The sequence below is a fragment of the Mustela nigripes genome, chromosome 9, assembly GCF_022355385.1.
Source record: "Mustela nigripes isolate SB6536 chromosome 9, MUSNIG.SB6536, whole genome shotgun sequence".
NCBI classification, from domain to species: domain Eukaryota; kingdom Metazoa; phylum Chordata; class Mammalia; order Carnivora; family Mustelidae; genus Mustela; species Mustela nigripes.
Window position 1 is genome coordinate 1,260,855 of NC_081565.1, and position 22,737 is coordinate 1,283,591.

General features: G+C 63.1%; 2 protein-coding genes across 6 annotated transcripts; one reads left to right on the forward strand and one right to left on the reverse strand.

Moving 5' to 3' along the window:
• The first annotated feature begins 206 nt into the window (after positions 1 to 206).
• INPP5E (inositol polyphosphate-5-phosphatase E) lies at positions 207 to 13,243 on the forward strand. 4 transcript variants are annotated; one of them, XR_009406197.1, is made up of 12 exons: positions 207 to 292; positions 1,092 to 2,140; positions 5,840 to 5,963; positions 7,173 to 7,270; positions 7,813 to 7,937; positions 8,049 to 8,168; positions 8,414 to 8,521; positions 9,076 to 9,237; positions 9,318 to 9,433; positions 9,879 to 10,015; positions 10,326 to 10,752; positions 10,875 to 13,243. XR_009406197.1 is itself a non-coding variant. In XM_059410315.1 (11 exons), the coding sequence occupies exons 2-11, from the start codon at positions 1,335 to 1,337 to the stop codon at positions 10,456 to 10,458; spliced, it is 1,929 nt and encodes a 642-aa protein (XP_059266298.1). In that variant the 5' UTR covers positions 207 to 292; positions 1,092 to 1,334; the 3' UTR covers positions 10,459 to 13,243. The 4 variants fall into 4 exon arrangements, 3 of the variants coding, with proteins under 3 accessions (XP_059266298.1, XP_059266300.1, XP_059266299.1); XM_059410315.1 differs by having other exon boundaries at positions 10,326 to 13,243; XM_059410317.1 differs by lacking the exon at positions 10,875 to 13,243 and having other exon boundaries at positions 9,946 to 10,015; positions 10,326 to 10,415.
• A 104-nt stretch (positions 13,244 to 13,347) lies between these two features.
• On the reverse strand, positions 13,348 to 22,605 carry PMPCA (peptidase, mitochondrial processing subunit alpha). 2 transcript variants are annotated; one of them, XM_059410318.1, is made up of 13 exons: positions 22,494 to 22,604; positions 21,265 to 21,467; positions 20,777 to 20,856; positions 20,455 to 20,537; positions 19,488 to 19,582; positions 18,340 to 18,440; positions 17,649 to 17,912; positions 16,902 to 16,994; positions 16,703 to 16,821; positions 16,516 to 16,606; positions 16,323 to 16,385; positions 14,646 to 14,790; positions 13,348 to 13,648 (listed from the first exon to the last, which is right to left on the reverse strand). In XM_059410318.1, the coding sequence occupies exons 1-13, from the start codon at positions 22,568 to 22,570 to the stop codon at positions 13,479 to 13,481; spliced, it is 1,584 nt and encodes a 527-aa protein (XP_059266301.1). In that variant the 5' UTR covers positions 22,571 to 22,604; the 3' UTR covers positions 13,348 to 13,478. The 2 variants fall into 2 exon arrangements, with proteins under 2 accessions (XP_059266301.1, XP_059266302.1); XM_059410319.1 differs by having other exon boundaries at positions 13,553 to 13,644; positions 22,494 to 22,605.
• Between the last annotated feature and the right edge of the window lie 132 nt (positions 22,606 to 22,737).

Genomic DNA, 22,737 nt, shown 5'->3' on the forward strand with positions numbered 1-22,737 from the left:
CTTTGCTTTGGCCGGGGGTGGGTCGGCTGGGGAGCCCCCACCCCCAACCCCCCCCCCCACCCCCCCCCGACAGCAGGAGGGGTGCGCCCCTCGGGGAGGCCTGCCCCGGAGTGGGGGCCCCCGCGCCTGGCCCAGGAAGCTGCAGGGCGGGGAAGGGGGACGGCTCCGCGCCCTCGGGCGTGCGCTGGGTCCTCCGGCCGCCAGGGGCCGCTGCGGGGACCGAGCCCCGCCTTTCTCGGACGCCCGTTGCCGGGGAGCGGCCGCAGGGCCGGTGAGCGGGCGGCGCGTTGAGGTGGGTGCAGGACTGTCCCTGGGCCAGGCGCGGGTGCAGGGCCCGGGGTGGCCCCTGGGCGGGTATGCGGGGCGACCTCCAGGCAGGGGTGCGGGTCTGGAGCGCGGCGTGACCCCTCGACGGGGACGCGGATCCGGGGCGCAGGGCGAACCCTGGGCGGGGTTACGGGGCGCAGGTCCGAAGCGCGGAGTGACCCCTGGGCCGGGGCGGGGGCGGGGGCGGGGGCGGGAGTCCAGGGCGTGGGGTAACTCTCTGCAGGGGCGGGGACGCGTATCCAGGGTGCGGGGCGACCCCGGGGTGGGGCGGGGGCGCGAGCCCAGAGCGAGGGTTGATCCCTGGGCGGGGGCTGGGGACACGGGCCGGGGGCGGGGTCCTCCTGCGCTGCGGTCGTTGCCCTGGGGCCCCGCGGGCTCGCAGGTTCTGAGCCCGGGCCTGCCGCGGCGGCGGCGGCGGGCGGAGGGGCCTCCCTCGGGGCGGGGTCTGCGGGAGGAGCGGCGGTGATGGGCACGCAGGTCAGTGAGGGTGTGGGGACCCCTCACCCCTTCCAAGGCTGCTCCAACTGGCCTTGACTTTTGGGTTGTGGTTCTGCCCTGGTCCTACCCCAGAGCCCCAGGAAGGCACAGGTCCCCTCTGTGCGGTGGCTTCCTGGGAGGGGGCGGCGGGCGACTCGTCTGAGTGTGTGTGCTCGCTGGACGGCTGCCGGCCTGTCCCTCGGTCTCCTTGCACTGCAGTCCCATGGGAGCGGTCACGGGGCACGGGGTCGTGGCTGTCCCGGGCTAATAGCTCGGTTTTCCTGTAGGTTCCTGTAGGGGACCGCAGGACTTCTGGCTTCCCAGCCATGGAGCAACGGACCCTGTCCCCACCGGCTGGCCCCGGGCCCAAAGGGAAGCCCCTACGCCTTCTCTCCTCTGCAGCTGCCCGCCACGGTCTGGCCGTGCATCCCTGACCCTGGGCTTCCCTGGGAGCCCAGAGCGGGAACTGTCCCCCAGCAGCGGGAGGGGGGCGCTGGCTGCCAGAGCCTGGGAGAGCCGGCCCCTGGACTATGCCATCCAGGTTAGAGGGCGTGGGCTGTTCAGGGGCGTCTCCCCCGCAGCCCGCCGCCCAGGGCCATCTGCAGCCTGAAGACAGAATGCTCAAGGGACAGCTTCCAAACACGGGCAAAGACCTCGCAGCCCACCCAGGGTCCCCACCTGCCAACAGCGGTGAGGGCCCTGAGAAGAGCCCAGTGCTCCCCCCGAAACTTCCAGCACAGATCAGCAACGAGGACCCACAAGCCAAGGCAACAAGCTTCCCCCCAAAGCCGCCGCCGAGGCCCCGGCTGGAGAGAGCTCTGTCCCTGGACGAGAAGGCGTGGAGGAGGCGGCGTTTTCCAAGCAGCCACGAGGACCTGGCGGCTCGCGGCGGGGCCAGCCCCAGTAGGGGCTCCTCACAGGACGAGGTCCCCAGGCACCCCGCCCACACCGACTCCGCCCCCTGCCTGAGCGCCTCCTGGCAGGAGATCCCCACGTCCCGCAGGGCCCAGGGCAGTGCGGGAGGGAGCCCTTCCTCATGGGGTCACTGTATCTCCGGGATGATCAGCACTTCCCTGGACGTCCTGCACCGGGACGGGGCCTCAGCCCAGAGCCCCGCCAGGCTGCCCACTGTGGACCAGAAGGTGGCCTCCGGTTCCCGGCGGCCGACCGACCGGGTGGACTCGGGTCAGGCTGACCTCAAGGCCCGCCTGCCGAGCAGACTGTTCCGGGCCCACAGCAGCCTGGGCCCCGGCCGGCCCCCGAGCCCCCTGGCCTCTGAGGCCAGATCCTCCTTTAGCCTGCTGGCTCCCATCCGCGCCAAGGACGTCCGGACCAGGTAGGGCCCCAGGGGGGCGGGGCGTGGGCACCATCAGTGGCCTTGGCTTTAGCGTTCGCGTGCGGCCTCCACGAGAAGCACGCAAAGGTTTTCTCACAAGACTGTGCGGTGTAGAGGTGTGGAGCTAACCCCCCAGCTCGCAGCTCCTTCCCAGAGGGTCACGCCTTCCAGAACTTTCCCTCTGTGTTTCAGCACCACTCAGGGCTGCGTGCTACGAAACATGGTTCAGAGGCGTGCGTGACCTTCTCCCCACAGCTCTGCGTCTCGCTTGCTCTCCCTTGTGTGTGTCGGGACAGGCTTCTGAGGCTGCTGGCTGTGCGCCCCACTGGCCATCGGCTCCCATCGGCCCCACAACCGCAGAGGACACTTGGTTTCCAGGCCTCACGGGACCTGAGAAGCTAATGTATTTGGCCTTTATTACAGCTTATAAAAAACCTAGCCAGGCGCTCCCCCCCCCCACCCATGTCTCTCCTTTGCGCCAGGGTCCCCGATACTTCTGAGCCCAGCCTGTCCAAGCCCACAGGTCTGGTCTTCTCCGGGGTCCTCACTGTGGGGCCCATGCTGCGGCTGGAACAGGCCTCCCCTGCCTGCTCCTCCGGTGCCAGGCCTGGCCGCTGACCGCTCTCGACACTCCTGCCACTTGGCCCAGGCCTCTGCTCCCTGCTTGGGCTGGGCCCATTGTTTGAAGTACACACAGGCCCCGACTTGGGGGTCCCCACGCCACCCACTCCCCAATATGGCACCCAAGGCCCCAAGTGAGGCCCCGGCCCCACTTCCCTCACCAGACTTCTCACCACCACCCCACCTGCTGCCCTCTCCAGTCCAGACCAGGCCGGCACCCGCCCAGCTGGACACAGAGTCCGCAGAAGGTGGGGAGGTCACTGTGCTGGTGTCTGCCACATGGGACCCCAAAGCAGAAACCCTAAAACAACAGGACTGTGTTCTCTCCCCCTTCTGGAGCCCTCAAGTCAGAGCCCACGGTGCCACAGGGCTGCGCTCCTTCTGGAGGCTCCAGGGGACGGTCCTTCCTGCTCTTCCAGCTCCCGGTGCCCTGGTGGCCCGCTGGCCTCTGCCCGCACGCGGTGCTCCGCCAGGGTCTGTGTCTCTCCTCTCACTGGGGCGCTGGTCGTTGACTCTAGCATCCAAACAAAACCCGGGACGCTCTCGGGTGGCTGTCCTTCACTAGCCACACTGCAACGCCCCCATGGCCCCAGAGGTCCCCCCCGTGCGCTCTTGTTGTCAGGAAGGAGGAGAAGCTGGGGGCAAGCATGGCTGCGCCAGCCAGAACCGGGCCCGCCGCTAGGGTTTCGGGCACGTGGCGCGCTCTGCGCAGCTGCGGTTACCCGTGTGCGCGCACCACACGGTGCCGAGGACAGGACTGTCGTCTCAGAACCGGCTCCTCGGTCCCCACTTTCAGGCAAGCAGCAAGCAGTAGGTTGGTGGGGATCCCTCAGCCCAGATCCGCGTGCAACGACCCCATCTCCAGCCCCTCAGCGTGCCTTGGAGCGGGTGTGGGGTGCGCCGGGCCCAGGGAGCGGCTGCTCGCAGATGGGGGCGGCCACACTTCGCGTGAGGACACTGACGCTCGCATTCTGTCATTTTCCCATGTCACCAAACACGGGGTTTTCTTCCCCAGCCGTTTGTAAGTGTGAAGACAGCCCTTAGCTCGTGGTCTGGCCACAAACAGCTGGGACGTGGGTGCGGTCGGAGCGGGCGCTCCGCGCTCAGGGTGCTGCAGGCCGCAGGCACCACCATGGCTAACCCCACGGCCTGTGGGTCCTGAGAGCATGCTGTGCCCTCAGGTGCAGAGTGGGGGATCCTTTGGGGGCCCCGAGGCCAGGAGGCAGGGGCTCTCTGGGTGCCTGACTGTGGGGTGTGGCCACAGCCTGCCGGGGCTCCTGGAGTGGGGCTGAGGCAGCAGGGCCCCTGTCTGGGCACGATCAGGTACATGTCCTGCACCGCCCAGGGAGGGTGTGGGAATCGCTCCTCCCGGCTCCGGAGAACTGCCTTCTGCTCACAGCGGTCAGCTGGGGCTCACGAGCCTCGCGGGCGATCTGACTTCCTTCAAAGGAGCGGGTTCCTACTCGCAAGACTAAGCTGTGAGGTTTTCGTAGTGAATTGGGGTGAAGAGTCATCAGAGGCTTGGAAAGTCCTCGGGGTGGCCATTACAGATGCTGGGTTGGCTTCTCAAGGCTGCCGCAGAATGGGCCATCCATGGGGAAGCTGCGGTGCCGGGCCAGGCCGGCCAGTGTGAGGCCTGCGCCCCAGGCATGGGCAGGGCAGCATGGGGGGCAGAAGCCAGGTGTGATGGGCTGTGCCCGGTGGCCCACCCCAGTGTTCGGAGCCCACCACACCGCCTTCCCGCACCGCAGTGCCCAGCTGCCAGGCCTTGGCACAGAACCCCCTTGGCCCCCACCCACCCCTGACAACGGGACTGGGGCAGCCCTGCCAGCTGCCCCGGAAGGTGGAAAGAGCCCTCATTTGCACGCGGCCATCAAGGTGATGGCTGATGAGGGATGTTCTCGTGGACAGATCAGGGTACCAGCCCATCATGGTGTCGCCGGAGTAGGGATAGGATCCACGGAGCTTATCGGGGCGCATCTGTAGGGAAGGGGGAGGGAGTCTAACACAGCCAGCACTCAGGAGGTGATGAAGCTCCCCTCTGGGCACTAGGGGGACCCGCGGCCAGTGTGTACAGCAGATGATGGCACTGGGGGCGGGGGGCGGGGAATCGGTGGTCAGTGTCTGCAGCGGATGGATGGCACTAAAAAGACCTCGGAGACAAAATGACCGAAGGCTGGTGTGGCTGTCACCTGGGTGCTGATTCTGGGGATGTCCTGATCTCCAGCTGGGTTGGAAGAAGGTTCTGGAAGGGGAGCTCCCAGCAAGAGGAGGACCCCAGACAGCTGGAGAAAGGCGGACTCGTGAACACCGCGCAAGGAGAGGTGGCAGGGACGCTGGCGTTGCACCCCTGTGCGGTGACCAGGCCGTGTGCGCGTGCTGGGCTTGCCCTGTGTGCAGGAGAACAGTCCGGGGGCCACAGCTAGACAAGTGTGTGAGCGCAGTTTTAGCACACTTTGTGTGATCCGCTGGCTGAGGACAATTTTTTCATGGTTCAAAAACCTGGTCTAAAGTCTCTCGAGACATGAAAATTACACATCCGAGCCTGCAGGCCCCTGGTGACACTCCATCACTGCCCAGGCTCGCCCCCCGCGAGTGGGCTCCGCGAGGCTGCTGTCCCCAGGGTCCGACGCAGCTGGAACCATGCGCGTGCGCACTCTGTGCTCCGGAACCCTTGAAGCAGGCATGACCGGTGGTTGTTGCAAGGGTGGACATGTCCCCTGTAGCTTTCAGGTCCCTGGAGGCCACGCTGAGGTGGAGGTCACGCATCCCCCTGGCTGCTGCTGTCCAGGGCAAAGAGCCTAGATGTCCCCCTCAAGCTGCTTGTCTGAGGACGTGATGGAAAACTTGAATGCGTGCCGGCGTTTGTAGAATGGGGAATGGAGATGGTTTTCCGAGAGGGCAGTGGACCATCGTGCGCTGTGCCCCCTGTCGACCCGCGGGCTCTCGGGAAACCCCAGCTCTGGGAGAGCCTCCTGAAAACGGGGGGCGGGGGGGTGACAGGTGTGGCTGGGCGGTGTCCCCTGCACCTGGGTCCGTCTGTTCGGATCCTCGACCCCGGCTGCTCACTCTCCGCAGGAGCTACCTGGAGGGGAGTCTCCTGGCGAGCGGAGCCCTCATGGGGGCGGAGGAGCTGGCCCGGTACTTCCCGGACCGCAGCATGGCCCTCTTCGTGGCCACCTGGAACATGCAGGGCCAGAAGGTAAGCCGCCTGCTCCCGCTCCGGTTCTCTCCCAGGGCTGTCGGCCGCACACGGTCTGCCTGGGCTCTCCCCAGCAGCCGGGGCACCCAGAAGGCCCCGGCCTCACCCACCTCCCCACTGCCTGCTGGGGGAGGATGTGCTTTTCTGACACACGTGTTTGTCTGCTGGGGAGCTTGTGGCTCCCAGCAGATGGGCAGGGGACAGAGACCTCCCTGGGGCCCCCACCCCCATGCACAACCTCCCCCCGCCGCCCCTTCCACCCCCCACCGCCGGACCGGCTGTGGCTGTCGGTGAGCCCACGCGGCCTGGTCTGGTTCTTGTCACCTTGGGGTCACTTTGGGTTTCATTCATTCGGCCACCTGTGTGTGGAGGTGACAGTGGAGACCTCCAGCCACTCTGCTGTGACGGCTGCTTTGTGTCCTGACCACCAGTCGCCCAGGGCCAGACTGCACAAGCCAGAGGACTGGCTCTTGCTTCAGGGGAGCCGCTTGGACCCCATGCTGGTGGCTTTCTCACCAGCTCAGCCGTCTCTCCCTGGAACGACTCCCCACGGCAAGGACTGTCCTGGGTTGGCGGTCTCCATCCCCTGTATGTGGGGTGCTCTGATTTCTGAGGGCTGGGCGTGGGCTCCCTGCACTATGGGCGCACCAAAGGGTGCAGCAAAGGACACGGTGGTTGTCACGGTGGCAGCACAGAAGGACCTTCACTCCACAACGAGGTGGCCCGGGCTGGCCGTGGGGGACGGGTGCTGGGGAGGAAACAAGGCAGGGCCACCTCCTGCTCAGGGTTGGGCTGAGTGACCAGGAGTCCCAACAACACAGGCTCGGGAGAGAGACAGAAGTGATTCTCCCTCGCGCTCAAGGAGGAGGCAGGTGCCCGGGCTGATGGCCCACTGTCCCAGGGATACCACCGGGCCTGTCCAGGGGATGGCGCTCTTGTCCAGGGCCCTGAGGGCTCGGAGGCTATGCACATCCAGCCACGGGGAGGAGCGCTCAGGTCCAGGGCCACGGCACCCGGCCCGGGCAGCACCACCTCCCCACCCAGGGCATATCTGGTGGTGCGGGGCACAGAGGCAGGCATGGTGGTAACCAGTTGGGCTGGAGGGAGGCCTGCCTGGAGGCGTCGCATGGGCCATGCTGGTCCCGGGCTGTGGGAGAGGCTGGGCCGCTGGCCCCGCAGGAGGCCCTTGCTACACACGATTCCCTGCAGGAGCTGCCCCCGAACCTGGACGAGCTCCTGCTGCCCGCCGAGGCAGACTACGCCCAGGATCTGTACGTCGTCGGGGTCCAGGAGGGCTGTTCCGACAGGTAGGGAGCACCCCTGCCCTACCTACGTCTGCCCAGCCCGTCAGCCCCGTGGATCCCTGGGAACGGCGCTGAGGTGGGCCTTAGGGGCCAGGGCTGCCTGCCAGAGCCACCTCCGGGCCCATGAGCAGCTCCGAGAGCTGAGAATAAAAGAGCTTCGCTTGCTGACGCATCACTGATGGAGAGGCCGCGAAGAGCAGCGGAGCCCCGGCTACAGCCTAACCCCTGCGTGGGCTCCTAGGTCTGCAGCGTCCTGGCACTCGGGTGCCCCCCTCAGGCATCCGCAGGAGGCCTGCCGCGTGCAGGTGCCTCCGACCTAGGGGAAGGGGCCGGGCTCCAGGCCCCCAGAGTAGCCAGAGAGCACGGGCCTGGGACCAGTACTGGAGATGGACAAGGTTGTCTGGGGCCCTCGTGTTGCTTGTCTGCCCACCACTCACCCTGCAGGACGCGGCTGGACAGCGGGGCTCTCTGGGCTGCAGGGTGAGGGGCAGCGGGGCTGGGGGTTCCAGCCCCCTTTCCCAGGCTGTCCCGGCCTCCGTCCACAGGCGGGAGTGGGAGACGCGCCTGCAGGAGACGCTGGGCCCGCGCTACGTGACGCTGTACTCGGCGGCGCACGGGGCGCTCTACATGTCCGTGCTCATCCGCAGGGACCTCATCTGGTTCTGCTCAGGTAGGTGGGCCACCATGCTCCGCGCCACCACCCGGGGCAGCCCCGGCCTCAGTGCAGCAGGGGCACGCAGGGTGAGCAGGACCAGCCGTGTCACCCCACTTTGTCCCGCAGAGGTGGAGAGCTCCACGGTGACCACCCGCATCGTGTCTCACATCAAGACCAAGGGGGCCCTGGGCGTCAGCTTCACCTTCTTCGGCACCTCCCTCCTCTTTATCACGTCGCACTTCACCTGTGAGTCCCAGGCGTGCGGGACACCGCTCCCCGTCGCCGCCGGGAGGGGCCTGGAAGGCGGAGGCCCTGCTACCTGTGACGGTGTCGCCCGGTCGTGCCCGGTTCCGTGGTGGGCGCCGGGGAGGAGGCCGTGGGGCGGACACCGGGAGCACCCGGCGGTACACTGGCTGGGGGGCAGAGCGCACACGGGTGCCGCCTGTGTCTGCGAGCCCCACTGCAGAGGCCCCCACGCTCTGTTCTCCCAGCTGGCGACGGGAAGGTGAGCGAGCGGCTGCTGGACTACAGCAGAACCGTCCAGGGCCTGGCCTTGCCCAAGAGTGTGCCCGACACCAGCCCCTACCGCTCCGACGCCGGTGAGCTCCCTTCCACGTGCTTCTGCCTTGTTCTCCAGGTAGTTCAGTGAAAGTAGACTTTGGGAGCTTTTAAGAATCAAGGTCAGAAAAGTCTAGAAAGTCACCAGGTAACAGGAAAAAGACCGCCCTGAGGCCTGGCAGCGGGCTCCTCACGAGCTGGGGCGGTCAGCCCGTTCGGCGGCCGGCGTTCACCAGGAGCCCGGCCTCGCCAGCCCGGCTCTGCATTCCCCGCTCCCGCACGGGCCCTCCTGCCTCCCGGCTGCTCCACGGGGGCAGCGCCCTGGTGGAGGCGGCGTTTGTGGGAAGCATGGGCTCCTGTGAGCGTGGGCCGTCACGCGGTCCCCGCATGGCTGTTGCTATGGGAAATGAGAAGCGTGAGCCTGACTGTCGAGAGGCCGCAGGGCGCTCCTCCCAAGGCCGGGGCGGCAGCGCCTTCCCTGGGGGTCCTTGCACGTGCACGTGGCTCTGGCAGGACACCGACCAGACCAGTCCCCGTTGCTAAGGCGTGGTGAGCGCGGGGAGGGCTGGGCTCACGTGCTTTCCCATTTGGTCAGCGGACGTTACCACCCGGTTCGATGGGGTGTTCTGGTTTGGAGACTTCAACTTCCGTCTGAGTGGCGGGCGCATGGCCGTGGAGGCCATCCTGAAGCAGGACCTGGGGGAGAAGGTGTCTGCCCTGCTCCAGCATGACCAGCTCACCCAGGAGATGAAGAAAGGTGAGGGCCGGTGGGTGGGGGCTCCCCGCCCCCGAGAAGGCATGGCCTGTGGGGTTGACACGGGGCTGGGACTGTTCCAGGGTCCATCTTCAAGGGTTTCCAGGAGCCGGACATCCACTTCCTTCCATCGTACAAGTTCGACATCGGGAAGGACTCCTATGACACCACCTCCAAGCAGAGGACCCCCTCCTACACGGTGAGCAGTCCCCTGGGGCCAGCCCGGCTCTGCGGCCGAGGTCTGGGGCGAACTGGAGGCTGCGGACTGAGGCCGGGCTAGCGGGCAGCGCCCTGGGGGCTGCTGAGCCTGCAGGGTGCGGTCAGACTCGGGCCGAAGCTGCCCCAGGCTAGCGACCACAGCTCTTGGAGGCTGTTGGGGCTGGGGGCGGTGCCCTCTGACGGAGGCCCTCCTAGGGGTCGGCTGCCGGTCCCTGGACAGCGAGGCACAATCTGCATGCTATCACTTGGCTGAGTTGCTTGTGGCGGGACCCCCGCGGTTGGCTCCGGGTTTCAGGCCTGAAGCTGCTGTCTCGGCCTGGTCCGCACCCAGTGCCCACACACCGGTCGGTGCCCTGGGCCCGCAGGCCCGCAGGCCAAGAAACCAGGGGGCATCGGGGCCCCCATTTGTGGGCTCTTTTCTACAGGACCGGGTTATGTACAAGAGCCGCCACAAGGGGGACATCTGTCCCATCAAGTACTCCTCCTGCCCAGGCATCAAGACATCTGACCACCGCCCCGTGTACGGCCTGTTCCGGGTCAAAGTGAGGCCGGGGAGAGACAAGTCAGTACCCCGGCCACATGTCCTCACATGTCCCGCTCTCACGGCCCAGGGCGGGGGGAGGGGAACGGGATTCCTGATCTGAAGTGGCTGTCACACAGGCGACACGCCCCGGGTCGGGGCTGGCCGGCTCTTCCTGCCACGTGTGCAGCAGGCCTGGTCTGGGTCACGGAGGGGTTTCTCGTCGTGGATGGTGGCCACGCTGCAGTGTGCAGCGGGTCCCAGTGGCCCACAGGGAACAGGCGTCAGAGTTGACCTCCCAGAGGCCGCGGAAACAGCCGGGCCCTGCCAGCTGACCCCCTCTCTTCCACAGCATCCCACTAGCTGCCGGCAAGTTTGACAGAGAACTGTACTTGATAGGAATTAAAAGACGCATTTCCAAAGAGATCCAGAGGCAGCAAGCGCTGAAGGGTCAGCACTCGAGCAGCATCTGCACTGTGTCCTGAGGGCGCCTGAGGACCCTTGTCACCCACGTGGGAGGTCACTTGACCAAAAGCCCCTAAAAAGACAGAAGAGGTTGCTGTGTGGGACTTTTCCTGCTTCTGGGCTGCGGACGGACCAATGCTCGAGGCTGACCTGCTTCCTTACCAAGAACCCCACGGGGAGGCCAGAAGACCGGCCAGGCGGTACCACAGCCCCAGTGCCCGGAATGGAACCAGCCACGCTCCCGGACGCCACAGCCCGCGTCAGGCCCCATGCCGGCAACGCCACACGTGTGGTCCCTCGGGGCAGGTGTCCAGGTGGGTTGTGGTGGGGCCTGGAGCGGCTCGCTCGCCCACAGCTCATGTTGGCAGCGCTCACCTTGTGGACCTGCCGCCCCGGCAGTGCTAACTGGGAGGTGCCCTTCTCCGTCTGAGCACAGGGGTCCTGGTACTGAAGCTGGTGAGCTGCTCCGTGTCTCCGTCCCACCGGTGCTCGAGGACCAAGCCCAGGCCCAGCTGGACAGGCCAGAGCCAGCTGACTTCCAAGGAGGGAGTGCTCTCCCACGGCCCCACTGGGACAAGAAGGCCTGGCCTGTTTCTGGGCTGCCTCTGGTCTTTGGGGACCTGGCCCAGCCCCTCCAGCCATGACACCATTTCCCTGCCCTCTTCTGGTTTTGGTGATTTCAGACCATTGGCACACATAGCGTCAGCCACAGATAGCGTTAACAAAGCTTCGGGTGTCCCCACCACATTCTAGATCTCTTCTTTCTCCTGGGGCTGAGCCTGTGATCACCCACCATGGCTCCTAAAGATAGCCTCTGTACGTGGGTCTGTACGTGGGAAGACCAAGGGGCACTCAATCTAATCTTAAATTATTTATTTTTTGATATTTATATTTTTAAATAAATCCATATATTAAATCTTAAACTCTTTCTGGCCAAAGACTGAGTCCTAGGAAGAGCTCATCTGCACGCTCTGCCCATTCTCCTGACCTCTCAGAGAACAAAGTTGTCCAACAGCAGGTCTCGCATACACTGTGCCCAGCTGCCACCCCGACTGTGGGGCTGGCAGGAAAGGGACTTTTAAGGGAGAAGGGGACACCCCAGACCTGAGCGGAGGAAACCGGGCCCCTTCCAAAGGCAGGTGTACCGGCTTCATGAGCGCCCACTTCCACAGCACGGAGCCAGGCACAGCCGGTCTGACACGGGAAGGTCTGTTCATGAGACGGTCCAGTCAACTCCATCGGACCTGAAACTTGTCTGTCTGTATAAAATTTTGCTCAAAGAAACGTGCTGTTGAGTTTTGAATTGTGAACTGAAAATGTCTGTCACAGATTTTTGTGGTGAGGGGCCTGGAGAGGCCTTTTCATGCACCTTCCTGGGTACCGTCCTGACGATGGGACCGAGTGATGGCGTGGCGTGTAGACAGTCTGGCCTGAGACAGGGCTTCGTGTCTTTGGGGATCAGGACACAGGTCACGGGTCCCAAGTCAGGACACTCGCTTAAGAGCAGCCAGATCTGAGAGAAACAGGTTTCACTTGGAAAGTCGGGTTAAAATCCCGACGGGTGCGGAAATGCGGGCCAGTCTCTGAAAACCAGCTTCAGAGAGTGGAGCACAAGCAGGAAGAGGTTCTCATGACCCGGCTCTCATGGCCTCCCCACACTCTGCTCGCACCAAGCCTCCCTCGGGCACCTGCTGAGCCTACGGCAGCCACCCTGAAAGCCACGTTGGGGGTCAGGGAAGGAGCCAGCAGGAAAGCAGGACAGGCAGCTTGGCACCAGCTTCTGAACAGACTCCGGGGCCTGGGCAGCAGCCAGATGTGGTCAGAGGCTCAAATCCAGCTGCATGGGCGCTCCGCCAGACCCAACACCCACCAGGGCCTCGGTCTTCGCAGGCTCTGCCTTCCCACGCCCCACCCCACAGCACACCCACCATGCGGCTAAGCTTCTGCCCTCCATCTCCCTTGGGTGCCGCCCTTCCCCTGGGTAACCCGAGAATGGCACAATCCACACTGCCCACCTTCCCTCCGACTCAGGCTCGTCTCCCTCGGCCCCACCCCAGTGGGCACAGAGCCTGGCATCCACCCCCCCAAATGCAGGCACCGGCGCGTGTGCTGGAAAAGCATGGAAATGGGACGGCGGCGCCGGCAAAGTGAAGGAACATCGACGCGTTGGTCTCCCCAAAGCAGCCCTGCCCTCTCCACCCGAGCGGCCGAGGCTGGGCTGCAGGCTCTGTCCCCAGCTGCCGAGTGCTAGGGACTGCGGCGGCCCTGCAGCCACAAGGTGGCCCGCATGGACTCCGGGGACTCTACGTGCATTCTTGTCTGAGACCTACAAAGCTACCGCACGTCACTGGCGTCACGGGCCCCGCGGCGCTCCATATCTGGCCACGCGCCCGCAGGGCCTAGTGCTCCTCCGCCTCCCAGCAAGCTCCGAGCTTCGCTCCCCCACCGGCCCCCGAGTCTGAGAACCCCGCCTCCCGTCCTGTGCGCTCGGACGCATCTTACAGGAAAGGACGAGAGGCCTCCGCTGGGAGACCGCTCGCTTGCCCACGTCCAACCCTGTTCTAGGGCCGCTGCTGACTGAGACACCCCATCCTCACGACGACGGTGAAGGCAAACACTGTGCTGAGGAAAACGCTCCTTGAAGCCAACCAGGGGCTCCTGCCCTACCCCGGGGCCTGTGGGGAGGCTGGGCGGGCTCATGGGCCTCGTGGCCTCTGTGGGGAGACAGGCACTGACCGACGCATGACGGCTCACCTCCGGGAGCACAGGACAGAAGGAAGGGCGCTAACCTGCTCCCCCGCACCAGCTGGCCTGGAACTTTCCTGTGAGCCACCAGTTTCTAGCCACACTGAGGGCAGACCTTTGCTCTACTGAATGGCCTAGTCAACAGCGAAAAAGCAGAAGCTCGATGACATTAAACATGTTCAAATTTAAGAGAAGAGTCCCGTGGTTTGCACCGTTTATCAATCTCCGCACTAAACTCACACCCGAAAACACACGCTGCACCCACCGCCCAGTTGGGCCGCGTCTCAAACGGCCTCTAGCGGAAGAGCCGGTAGGTCCTGGGCAGGCGCCCGTCTCTGCTGGACAGCGCCGCCTGGATGTGCTCGTAGGTGGGCAGGTCACTCAGGTCGCCCAGGGCGGCCACCGCGGGCTTCCTGCGGAGCATCTGCGAGGCAGCTCTCCGGATGTCCTCTGGTTTCACGCTGCCTGGCACAGGGAACAAAAGGACCTCAGGAGAACGGCCGCTTCCTGCACGGACTCCATCTCCCTGCGTGGCTACGGCCACGGAACAGCCCCAGGGGTCCAAGGCCGGGCTGCGGACTCCAGACTCCAGAGGGTCCAGATTCCGCTGCGAGGCAACGACAGGGTGAGTGAGGCTGAGGTCAGGGAAGTTTTCTTGGCCAAGGGGGAAGTACCAATGGTTTTAAAGGATTTTCAAATGCAAGACGTGTCAGTTCCCAGAGCAGCCGACACCCCCGAGAAGGAACAGCTCAGTCGGCGCAGCAGCCCCGGGGAGAGGCTGCAGGGAAGGAAAAGCACTGCCGCCCGGGGCTCCGTAGGGCAGGCGGTCACACACGCCGCCCTCCGAGGCGGGACCGGGGGCCTCAGCATGCGTGGGCATAGAAAGCGCAGTGTGGGAACACGGCGACCAGTGACAAGGTGCTACTACAGAAGATGAGGCCTTAGGGAGAGCGGTGTGCTGAGCGCCGCGGCCTGAGGGGCTCCCCAAAGCAGGGTAAGGATGCACCTGTGGACGAGGCACACGGGAGCTGCCATGAGGTAACAAACGTCACCACGGAACCACCGTCCCAACCTTGTGGGCTCACGGACCCTCTGAGGAGCTGATGCAGTGTGGACAGATTCGTCCCTCAAAGCGGGAGGGACACACAGAGGAAACTCAAGGACTTCCTGTACGTCACTCTCGGGAGGTCATGGCGACCTTGGTGCAAGTCACAGAGGGAGCCCCCCATGAGCTGCATGTGGAGCGTCTCTGTCCGTTACCTCTCAGTGTGCCCGGAAGCCCCGTGTGGCAGGCACGGCCCCTCTGTGAGGCACTGGAAGCCGGAGTCGCGGGGCTTGGCTCTCAGGGACGGGAGGCAGGGCCGGCCCAGGGCGAGGGCTCAGGGGTGCGAGAGCCACAGGTCAGCAGGGCCGTGTGGTCCCCTGGGAAGGAGCCTGAGCTGGCCGGCAGGCCGGTACTCACGGATGAGCGCGCACAGCTCGTGCGGCAGCTTCCTGGAGCATGTGGCCAGCACCTGCCTCCCCACGTCCTCGAAGATCACAGGCCTGGACTCGAGGTTCATCATGAGCATGGACATCAGCTGCGTCTTGGCCCGCTCCAGCTCCGCCTGAGACGCAATCCCCCGCCCCACGGTTCAGCTTGAGGTGGCGCCTGTGCCGTCGCCCACTCTCGGCCACAAGCACGAGCAAGATGGATCCTAGAGTTGGGGTCTCCCCGCTCCCCCAGGCAGCTCCGAGGGGACCAGCTAGATCTACCGCGGTCTGGCCTTGAGCCGCGGACCACGTGAGACGGACACCGTGACTCCTTCAAGTTCTGCTCCCAGCACTCCACCAGACACTGGAGGGCACGGAAGGTCACACGCGGTGACAGGCGGGGCGGGCGCGCGAGGGCAGCGCATGCTGGGAGACAGAGCCAAGATCCCGTGCGGTCGTCTCCGCGAGGAATCCTGATTCCTGACGGGTTCTCCCTACTCTTCCTACTGCGGGCAAATACTTAACCCTGACCTCAGACTAGTGCAAGTACTTCCTAGTAGGCCACCAACGAAGGCCCAACATAAATTTTTAAATATGTGTTCTTAAAATGAGTTTTTGGAAATACATTTTTATTAGAAATGACTTTTTTTCCTGACTAGAAAGGGGACCACGTGATTACTGCAAAAGCACAGAATGAGCAGGAAAGATCTGCGGGGGACAGCCGTCCGCCCAGCCTCGCGGGCACTCAGGCTGCGCGCTGGGGCGCTCTGCCCGGGCCTTCTACGCACGCGCACAGAACCTGCTTATTCATGCAAGCGCTGGTCCAGCAAGAAACAAGATCTCTAAATGAGTAAAGTGACAAAAACCAACTTCCAAAAAACAAGGAAACAAAGACGTAGGTTAAAATACGAAACGGGAGGGGGTGCCTGAGTGGCTCAGTGGGTTAGGCCGCTGCCTTCGGCTCAGGTCATGATCTCAGGGTCCTGGGATCGAGTCCCGCATTGGGCTCTCTGCTCGGCAGAGAGCCTGCTTCCCTCTCTCTCTCTGCCTGCCTCTCTGCCTGCTTGTGATCTCTGTCAAATAAATAAATAAAATCTTTAAAAAAAAAAAAAAATACGAAACAGGAGCTCAGCGCACCCGGTGTGCTCTGTCCACAGAGCATGTGGCTTTCGGTCTCGGGGCCGTGAGCTCCAGCCCCACACTGCGGAGATTACCTCAAAAATAAAATCTTTAAAGACAAAACCAAACCAAACCAAAAAAGCAAAATAAAAAATACACTGGAAATGAGGGGAGAGCCTGAGAACCACCTGAGCACCTGCTCATCCAGTGTGACGCGGCTCTAACTCACACGGTCCACAGGGCAGCCGGACACAGGAGACCGCTCGGCCTCATTCCTTCCCACAAAACCAAAGCCGAAGGAGGCCCCAGGCCAGGCAGGCGTGAGCAGGCCCAGGGCGGGTCAGGCAGCAACTGTTCTTGGTGCTGACAGCAGGGAGCAGGCGGGGAGCTTGGCCGTGGGCCTGGGCCAACCCAGGGGGCTGCACTGTTCTGAGATGCCGGCGGGGCTGGGAGCACGGGGGACGGGCCCACTGCCAGCCACCCCCACACGTTCTCTAACCTGCTGACACCGCGGGGACGTCCGGAGATGGCTCTGTGCTGTACTTACCACATCCACAGTTCCAGCCATTAAAATAAATTCCTTCGTGAGGATCTCCACCATTTCTCGAACCTTTAAGGAAGAGGGCACAGATGAAAGGTGTGATCCGGACTAAGAGCCTCTCTTCCAATTCAGAGGAAACGCCCGAGAGCCTGGCTGTGTACAGGAAGCGGAGGCTGCCAGCGTTGGGCCCAGCCCTCACCTGCCGGGGGTCGGCGCTGGCGTGCACGCACAGGAGGCCCGTGTCCTCGTAACTGTGGTGGTACGAGGTCGCATTGTACATCCAGTGGTGCCTGCAAAGGACAGGGACAAGGCGGTGGCACAGTGCAAAAGGGCCCTCAGCTGGGCCTGATGGCACAGGGACAGCCAGTGAAAGCAAGTCAAGCTACCTGTTGAGCACATTGAGGTAGAGCCTGGTGAACATGCCTTTGCCAGGCCCGCCAGCGGAGAAGGAGCCGCCGCCTCCCATCATCATGTTGAGAACAGCGAAGGGGATGAAGTCCTCCTCCTGCGGGAGACGTGAGGGCAGAACTCGGCCAGGAGGTGATGCCAGACTCCCTGACGTGGTGGGACCCAGATGAAACTTACCAAGAAGGAACAGCTCTCCAGTCCTATCATGATGTGCGTGAGCTCGGGGAACGGGGCGGGGCCCAGGCTGACGTTGGACATGTCTCTCTCCAGCTACAAGCAAAGAGTGAACAGTGTGCCTACACGGAAAACAAGCAAGCCTCAAAAGCCTCTCAGGTCAGGTCAGCCCAAAGATGCTCCACGGGACACCTATGTGGTTCAACTGAGTGTCCAACTTTTGATCTCAAGGTCGTGAGTTCAAGCCCCACACTGGGCTCCATGCTGGGTGTGGAGCCTACTTTTAAAAAAACAAAGCAAAAGACCCCACGAGGGTTCTACAGAAACCACGCATGAGCGTAAGTTCCTTCAGACACAGAAACGATCCTGCAGCCTTCCACAGAAGCTAGACTCATTTTTTTTTTAAAGATCTTATTTATTTACTGCAGGGAGAGGGGGAGAGAGAGAGAGAACAGAGGGAGAGGGAGAAGCAGACACCTACTAAGCAGGGGGCCCGATGTGGGGCTCAATCCTGGGACCACGACCCAAGCCAAAGGCTGACACTTAACCGACTGAGGCACCCTGGGACCCCTAAACTCCTTCTTAATAAGCTCTCAGCTTTGAGCAAGAACATGTCCTGCTCCAAACCCAGAAGGTGTGTCGCGGTAAAGCCATGAATGTGTGGCTAATTCTAACACCGGCGCGATAAAGCTGAGAACATGCCAAAAACAGAAACTAAACAACACATACACACACCCCACCTCGAGTTACCTTGACCATGCCCCCAGTGTACTGTGCTACTGATCTGTCCACGTCCACAGCCTTCGCACACCCCCAGGCTGGCCGGGTTCCCTGGAGGTGCTTTCTGGCACATTCCACCAGGTGCTCATGCTCCACACCCACCCCTGCCAGCACCATGCGGTCGGGGGTGTAGTAGTTTCTCAGGTAGGAATGAAGCACTTCTCGATCAATCTTTCCTATGTTTTCTGTGGGGCAGAAACGGTGGAGGCCAACTGTGTTTTCCTGATAAGCAGCCTAACAAAAGAAGGGAGAAACACAGTGACAGAGAGACCAGGGCCTGGTCTCCCCCTCAGCGGGGCCTGCTGTGACACCAGCTGTGACTGGAAAGGCCCAGAGGAGCTTAGCTTTGCTAGCTTGGCAGGAACAGTTTCGTGTGTTTGTAAAAGCAGTAAAATCTCTCTCCAGAATGAAGCCTCGAAAAAAAGAGAAAAACAAAAACAAAAACCCAAAAGCATGTCAACTAAAATGCTCATTCTGGAAATGGATGACGATCCTGTCCAAGAATGAGGACATGAAGAACACGCATGAGTCGCTGGTGCGGGAATGACAGAGCTTCTGTCCATGCCTGCAGGACGGCAGACGCGCCCTCCCGACCATGCTGGTGCGGGGCCGGGGGAGGGGGGCACTGACGCGGAGGCAGGTGCTGTGGGTTCTCTAGTACCTCGTGAATCATCTCCGTGAGAAGCGGTTCCGGGTCAGGCCGCATGTTAAGGTCCTCCAGCTCAAACTGGACAGCCATTCGTGTCATGTCTATTTCTTCATCTGCAAGGAACCCAGACAAGGCTCAGACCGCACAAGCCAAGAGAGAAATGGCACTGGGCCCACACCACCAGGCTGGGCCAAGGGTCATCGGCAGGCAGGCACCAGTATCTCCTTGGCCTTCGTCTGGGTGGACCTGGGGGTGCTTGCATAAGTGAGGGGGTCAGCAGCACGGAGCAGGGCCCAGAGACATTGGGCCTCTTCTCCGGCTTAGCCATGAGGCAGCCACGTGGACCAGCCCCAAACCCCAGCTTCTCAGGAGAGGCACCAGGCCCCTGACCCGTCTGCCCCAAAGCACAGGGTAGGAAGGATTTACAAAAGAGGCACCACTCGGCATCGCGCGGCCGCTTCGGTAGCTTGTTGGAGCAAGTACTGGAAGGACTACAAGGCCAGGCTGATGTGGCCCACTCCGGCCCGCCGCAGGCACAGAATTCAAGGTCCTGCCACCACCAAGCCAAGGAAGGGGATGGACACAGGGACGTGGAAGCTTCCGGTAGCGCACCAGCCCAGAGTTTACAGATAGTCTGAGGGGTGCCTGGGTGGCTCAGTTGCTAAGCGTCTTCCTTCGGCTCAGGTCACAATCCTAGGGTCCTAGAATGGAGCCCCACATCGGACTCCCTGCTCGGCAGGAAGCCGGCTTCTCCCTCTCCCACTCCCCATGCTTGTGTTCCCGCTCCCATGGTCTCTGTCATAATAAATAAAATCCTCCCCGGGACACCTGGCTGGCTCCATCGGAGCAGCGTGCAACTCCTGATCGTGGACTGTGAGCTCCCACGCCATGCTAGGTGTAAAGATGAATTAAATGAATAAATAAAAACTTAGAAAAAAAAAAAAGACCTAATTTAACTGAAAATGTCAAAAGGCACAGAATTACATCGAAGTACTAAACATGAAAGACTTTCCCGACCATCAGCGTTATTTCCAAGGAAACTGTCAAGTCACTGGCAGCTGCGCACAAGGGCTGCCTACAGCGCTCTTCCCCCGGGCCAGCGCCTCCACGTGCCTCCCCGGGGCCCAGCCTCCAGCCCCCCCAGGCCGCCCAGGGCCCACCTGTGAGTCTGGGGTGCAGGACCACGTCAGCCAGCAAGCCAACCACTGTGTCCAGGCCTTTAGAATCAGCAGACACAGCATACATGGTGGTGTCCCTGGAAAGCAGCAATGACACCAGGCACTGAGGTCAGCACAGGTGCAGGCCAACAGGGGCTGTTCCCTGCCCCCGGCATGGAGGACCAACACACACTATGTCCCATCTTAGTGGGACTTCCAGCATGCACCGGAGTGACAGCAGCTGTCTAGTCAAGATGGACAGGAGCCATTCTGAGACATTTCCACAAGCACAGGACCCCTGCCACGGGGAGCCCTTTTATCACGTGCTTCCTGAGCATCTGCTGCCCCGACCCGCTGGTCAACGTGCAGTGCACACGGCCTTCCCCGGCTGAGGCCAGAGCCACACGTGGTAGACAAACACCTGCCCCATCCGTTGCACCCTGATGTCTGTGTGCTGGCTGCAGACTGGACCTCCCCGTTCCCAAAAAACCCGCTGCCTCTTCCTGGCTGAGCCTCTCCCCCTGCTGTCCTGGGCCGCCTCCTCCCCTCAGCCGCTTTGGCAAACTCCTTCCACACCAGTCCAATGACGAGTTTGCTATGGTTCCTTTCCCGACTCCACACCAGGTTGGCTGCCTTCCCCGTGCTTCCACCAGTCTCGGTTGCTGGCTCTCGTGTCCGTGACCTGTGGTGCAGCGCTCTGCCAGATACGTGAGCGTATGGGGGATGGGGCCTGCTGTGTCCCTAGTGTCCAGCCGGCAGTCTCTGGGCACTACCTGGCTCCGCAGCACGCTCTCTGCTCTAAACGATGCTGCCGACGTGCTTCCCCACACAAGTCCTCCCCCCAGCCCAGCCCAGGCCAGGCTCACCTCCCACCACTAACCCCCACAGACTCTCCGGGGTGGGTTTCAGGGGGACTCCGACCGAGGATAAGAACCACAGTTCCATGTGGGTCCAAAGTAACCTGACATACCTTGATGTCTGGCAGTCACAAATACCCCCGTGCTTTTCCAACGTCAGCAGAATTTCATCTTTACTGTCAAACCGATCTGTCGACTAGTAAAAATAAGCAAACCTAAGTACTCAATCCAAAGCAACCTCTAAAATACATTCTTTGAGAAAAAAAACTTGTTTACTTTAAAAACATGTAAAATCAAGTATCTTTTAACCTAAAAATCTTTTAGTAGAATTACCTTAGCAGCTTAGCCACTTACTGAAATAACCATTTTAAAGAACATAGAAACCGATAAATCCTTCTTGGATCTAGTCTCAAAGATTACAAATAGGATACTGACCGAAAATGCCAACTTTTCCAAAAAGTGAGCAATTCCACTAAGGTATTTTGCTTCGTATCTTGATCCTGAATTAATAAGAACTGGCGATAAAAAGAAAACGGACAGGTTAAGCCAAACACTGAAGAGACTGGACGCAATCTAGAGAAACCTTGAAAACGGATGGTAACCAGACAGGCCGACCTAATTCCGTGAGGATGCCGGTGTGTCCACCACTGGGCTAGGTCCCAGCAGCCGCACACCACGCCACACTGACGGAGTTGTGTGCGTCACGTGTGCGCTGGGAAAGTGTGAGGTTTCTAGGAAGGCAGAAAGGGGAAGAGCCCACCAGCAGCGCGGCAGCTCATGGCCTGCAGCCGCGGCTTTCCCGGCCTCTGCCATCCTGCCCGCGCCGACCCGCCCCAGCACAACTCAGGCCAGGGTGTTAAGCTCAGCAAGTGTGGGGCGTGGAGACCAACCGGATGACGCGCAACACCAGCAACAGTACTTGCCTCCTACTGTGCAAAATTGTCCGAATTTGTTTTGGGAGGCCACACGAAGCCCATTCTCCAGCGTGGTGACTTTGGTTTCAAACTTTTCCTGCCCATCGACCGTAGCAAACACAGGCTCAGGCACACCGGGTAAGGGGGATGAAAGCGGGACACGGGGGTAGGCGCTGCCGCTGCTGAACCCTCTGCGCGCAGGGGCTCCAGACCTAAACACAGAAGACGCGCGGTTACACAGACCAGAGACCCCCGAGCCTGGGGTGGCCATCTGGGCGCCGGCCATCTCCTTCCGTCCACACCAACGGTGGATAGGCCCCTTTCTGCCTGTTTCCACAGCCCTGGAGACCACACCCAGGGCTGACGAGGATCACCCGGCTCGCTGCGAATCCCGGCTGGGCCCCGGGGCCTTGCGGCAAGCCGGTCACTTCTTTGGACCTCAGCTGCGGTCTCTTGCACAGCAGCGACCGCACCACACTGTGCCCGGGGCTGAGCCGAGCAAACAAATCTCCCTCTGCCCCACGGCTGCAAACAGAAGCCTGACCCCTGCGCCGGCCCAGAAGCGCTGCTCCCTCCCCCGGTCGCGCCTCCGAGCGCTCCCCTGCACCCCCGCGAGGCCCCGGCCCGGAACACGCTCGCTCCCCCAGCTCCAACGCTCCCGACCTTCCCGTTCGGGCCCGGCCGGCGCTCGCCGGCGCTCGCTCACCCGTCGTCGGCCGCCGCTGCGCCTCCCCAAGTCACACGCCCCGGCTGCCCCGGGCCCGGCGCCGCCCCCCGCCCGCGCTCCCGCGACCGCCCCGCCCGCGCTCCCGCAGCGCCGGCCCGCACGGAGGGCCGCCCCCAACGGTGTCCGGGTGGACGCGTCCGCGGCCAGGAAGGCGGGAGAGCGAGCGGCGGGCGGAGAAAGCGCGACGGCCCGAGGCCCCGAGGCCCCGCGCGCTCGGCCTCACCCGGGGCCGGGCGGAGGCGACACGTGGCCGCCGGCGGGCCCCATCGGCCCGGGGGCACAGGGCGGGAGAAGGCCCGGCGGCGAGGCCGGGCGAACGGTGCTCGCGGCCCGGACCCGGGGGCCCCGCCACGGAAGCGCCCTCCGCGCCTCGGACGCAGGGCCGGGGTCCCGAAGCCTGAGCCCGAGCCCGCGGCGCCACGTCTGCGCGTGGGGAAGCCGCAGGCGGAGCGTCCGGGCTGACGCCCGCCGCCCCGACCCCCGGCCGGCCCCCGGCGCGACCCCGGCTCACCTCAGCCGCGAGCGGCGCCACGACCCCGAGCCGCGCAGCAGCAGCCGCCGCGCCGTCGCCAGGACCAGAGCCGCCATCTTGGGTCCCCGCCCCCCGCTTCTGTCGTCACGTCCGGACCCGCCCCCGACGCCCCGCCCCTACGGCGCCGGCCCGCGGCGTCCGAGCGCGCGCTTCCGGTGCCGGGAGCGGAAGCCGCGGCGAGAGGCTGGGAGCGGCTGCCCGGCGGCGGGCGACGGGGGCCGGC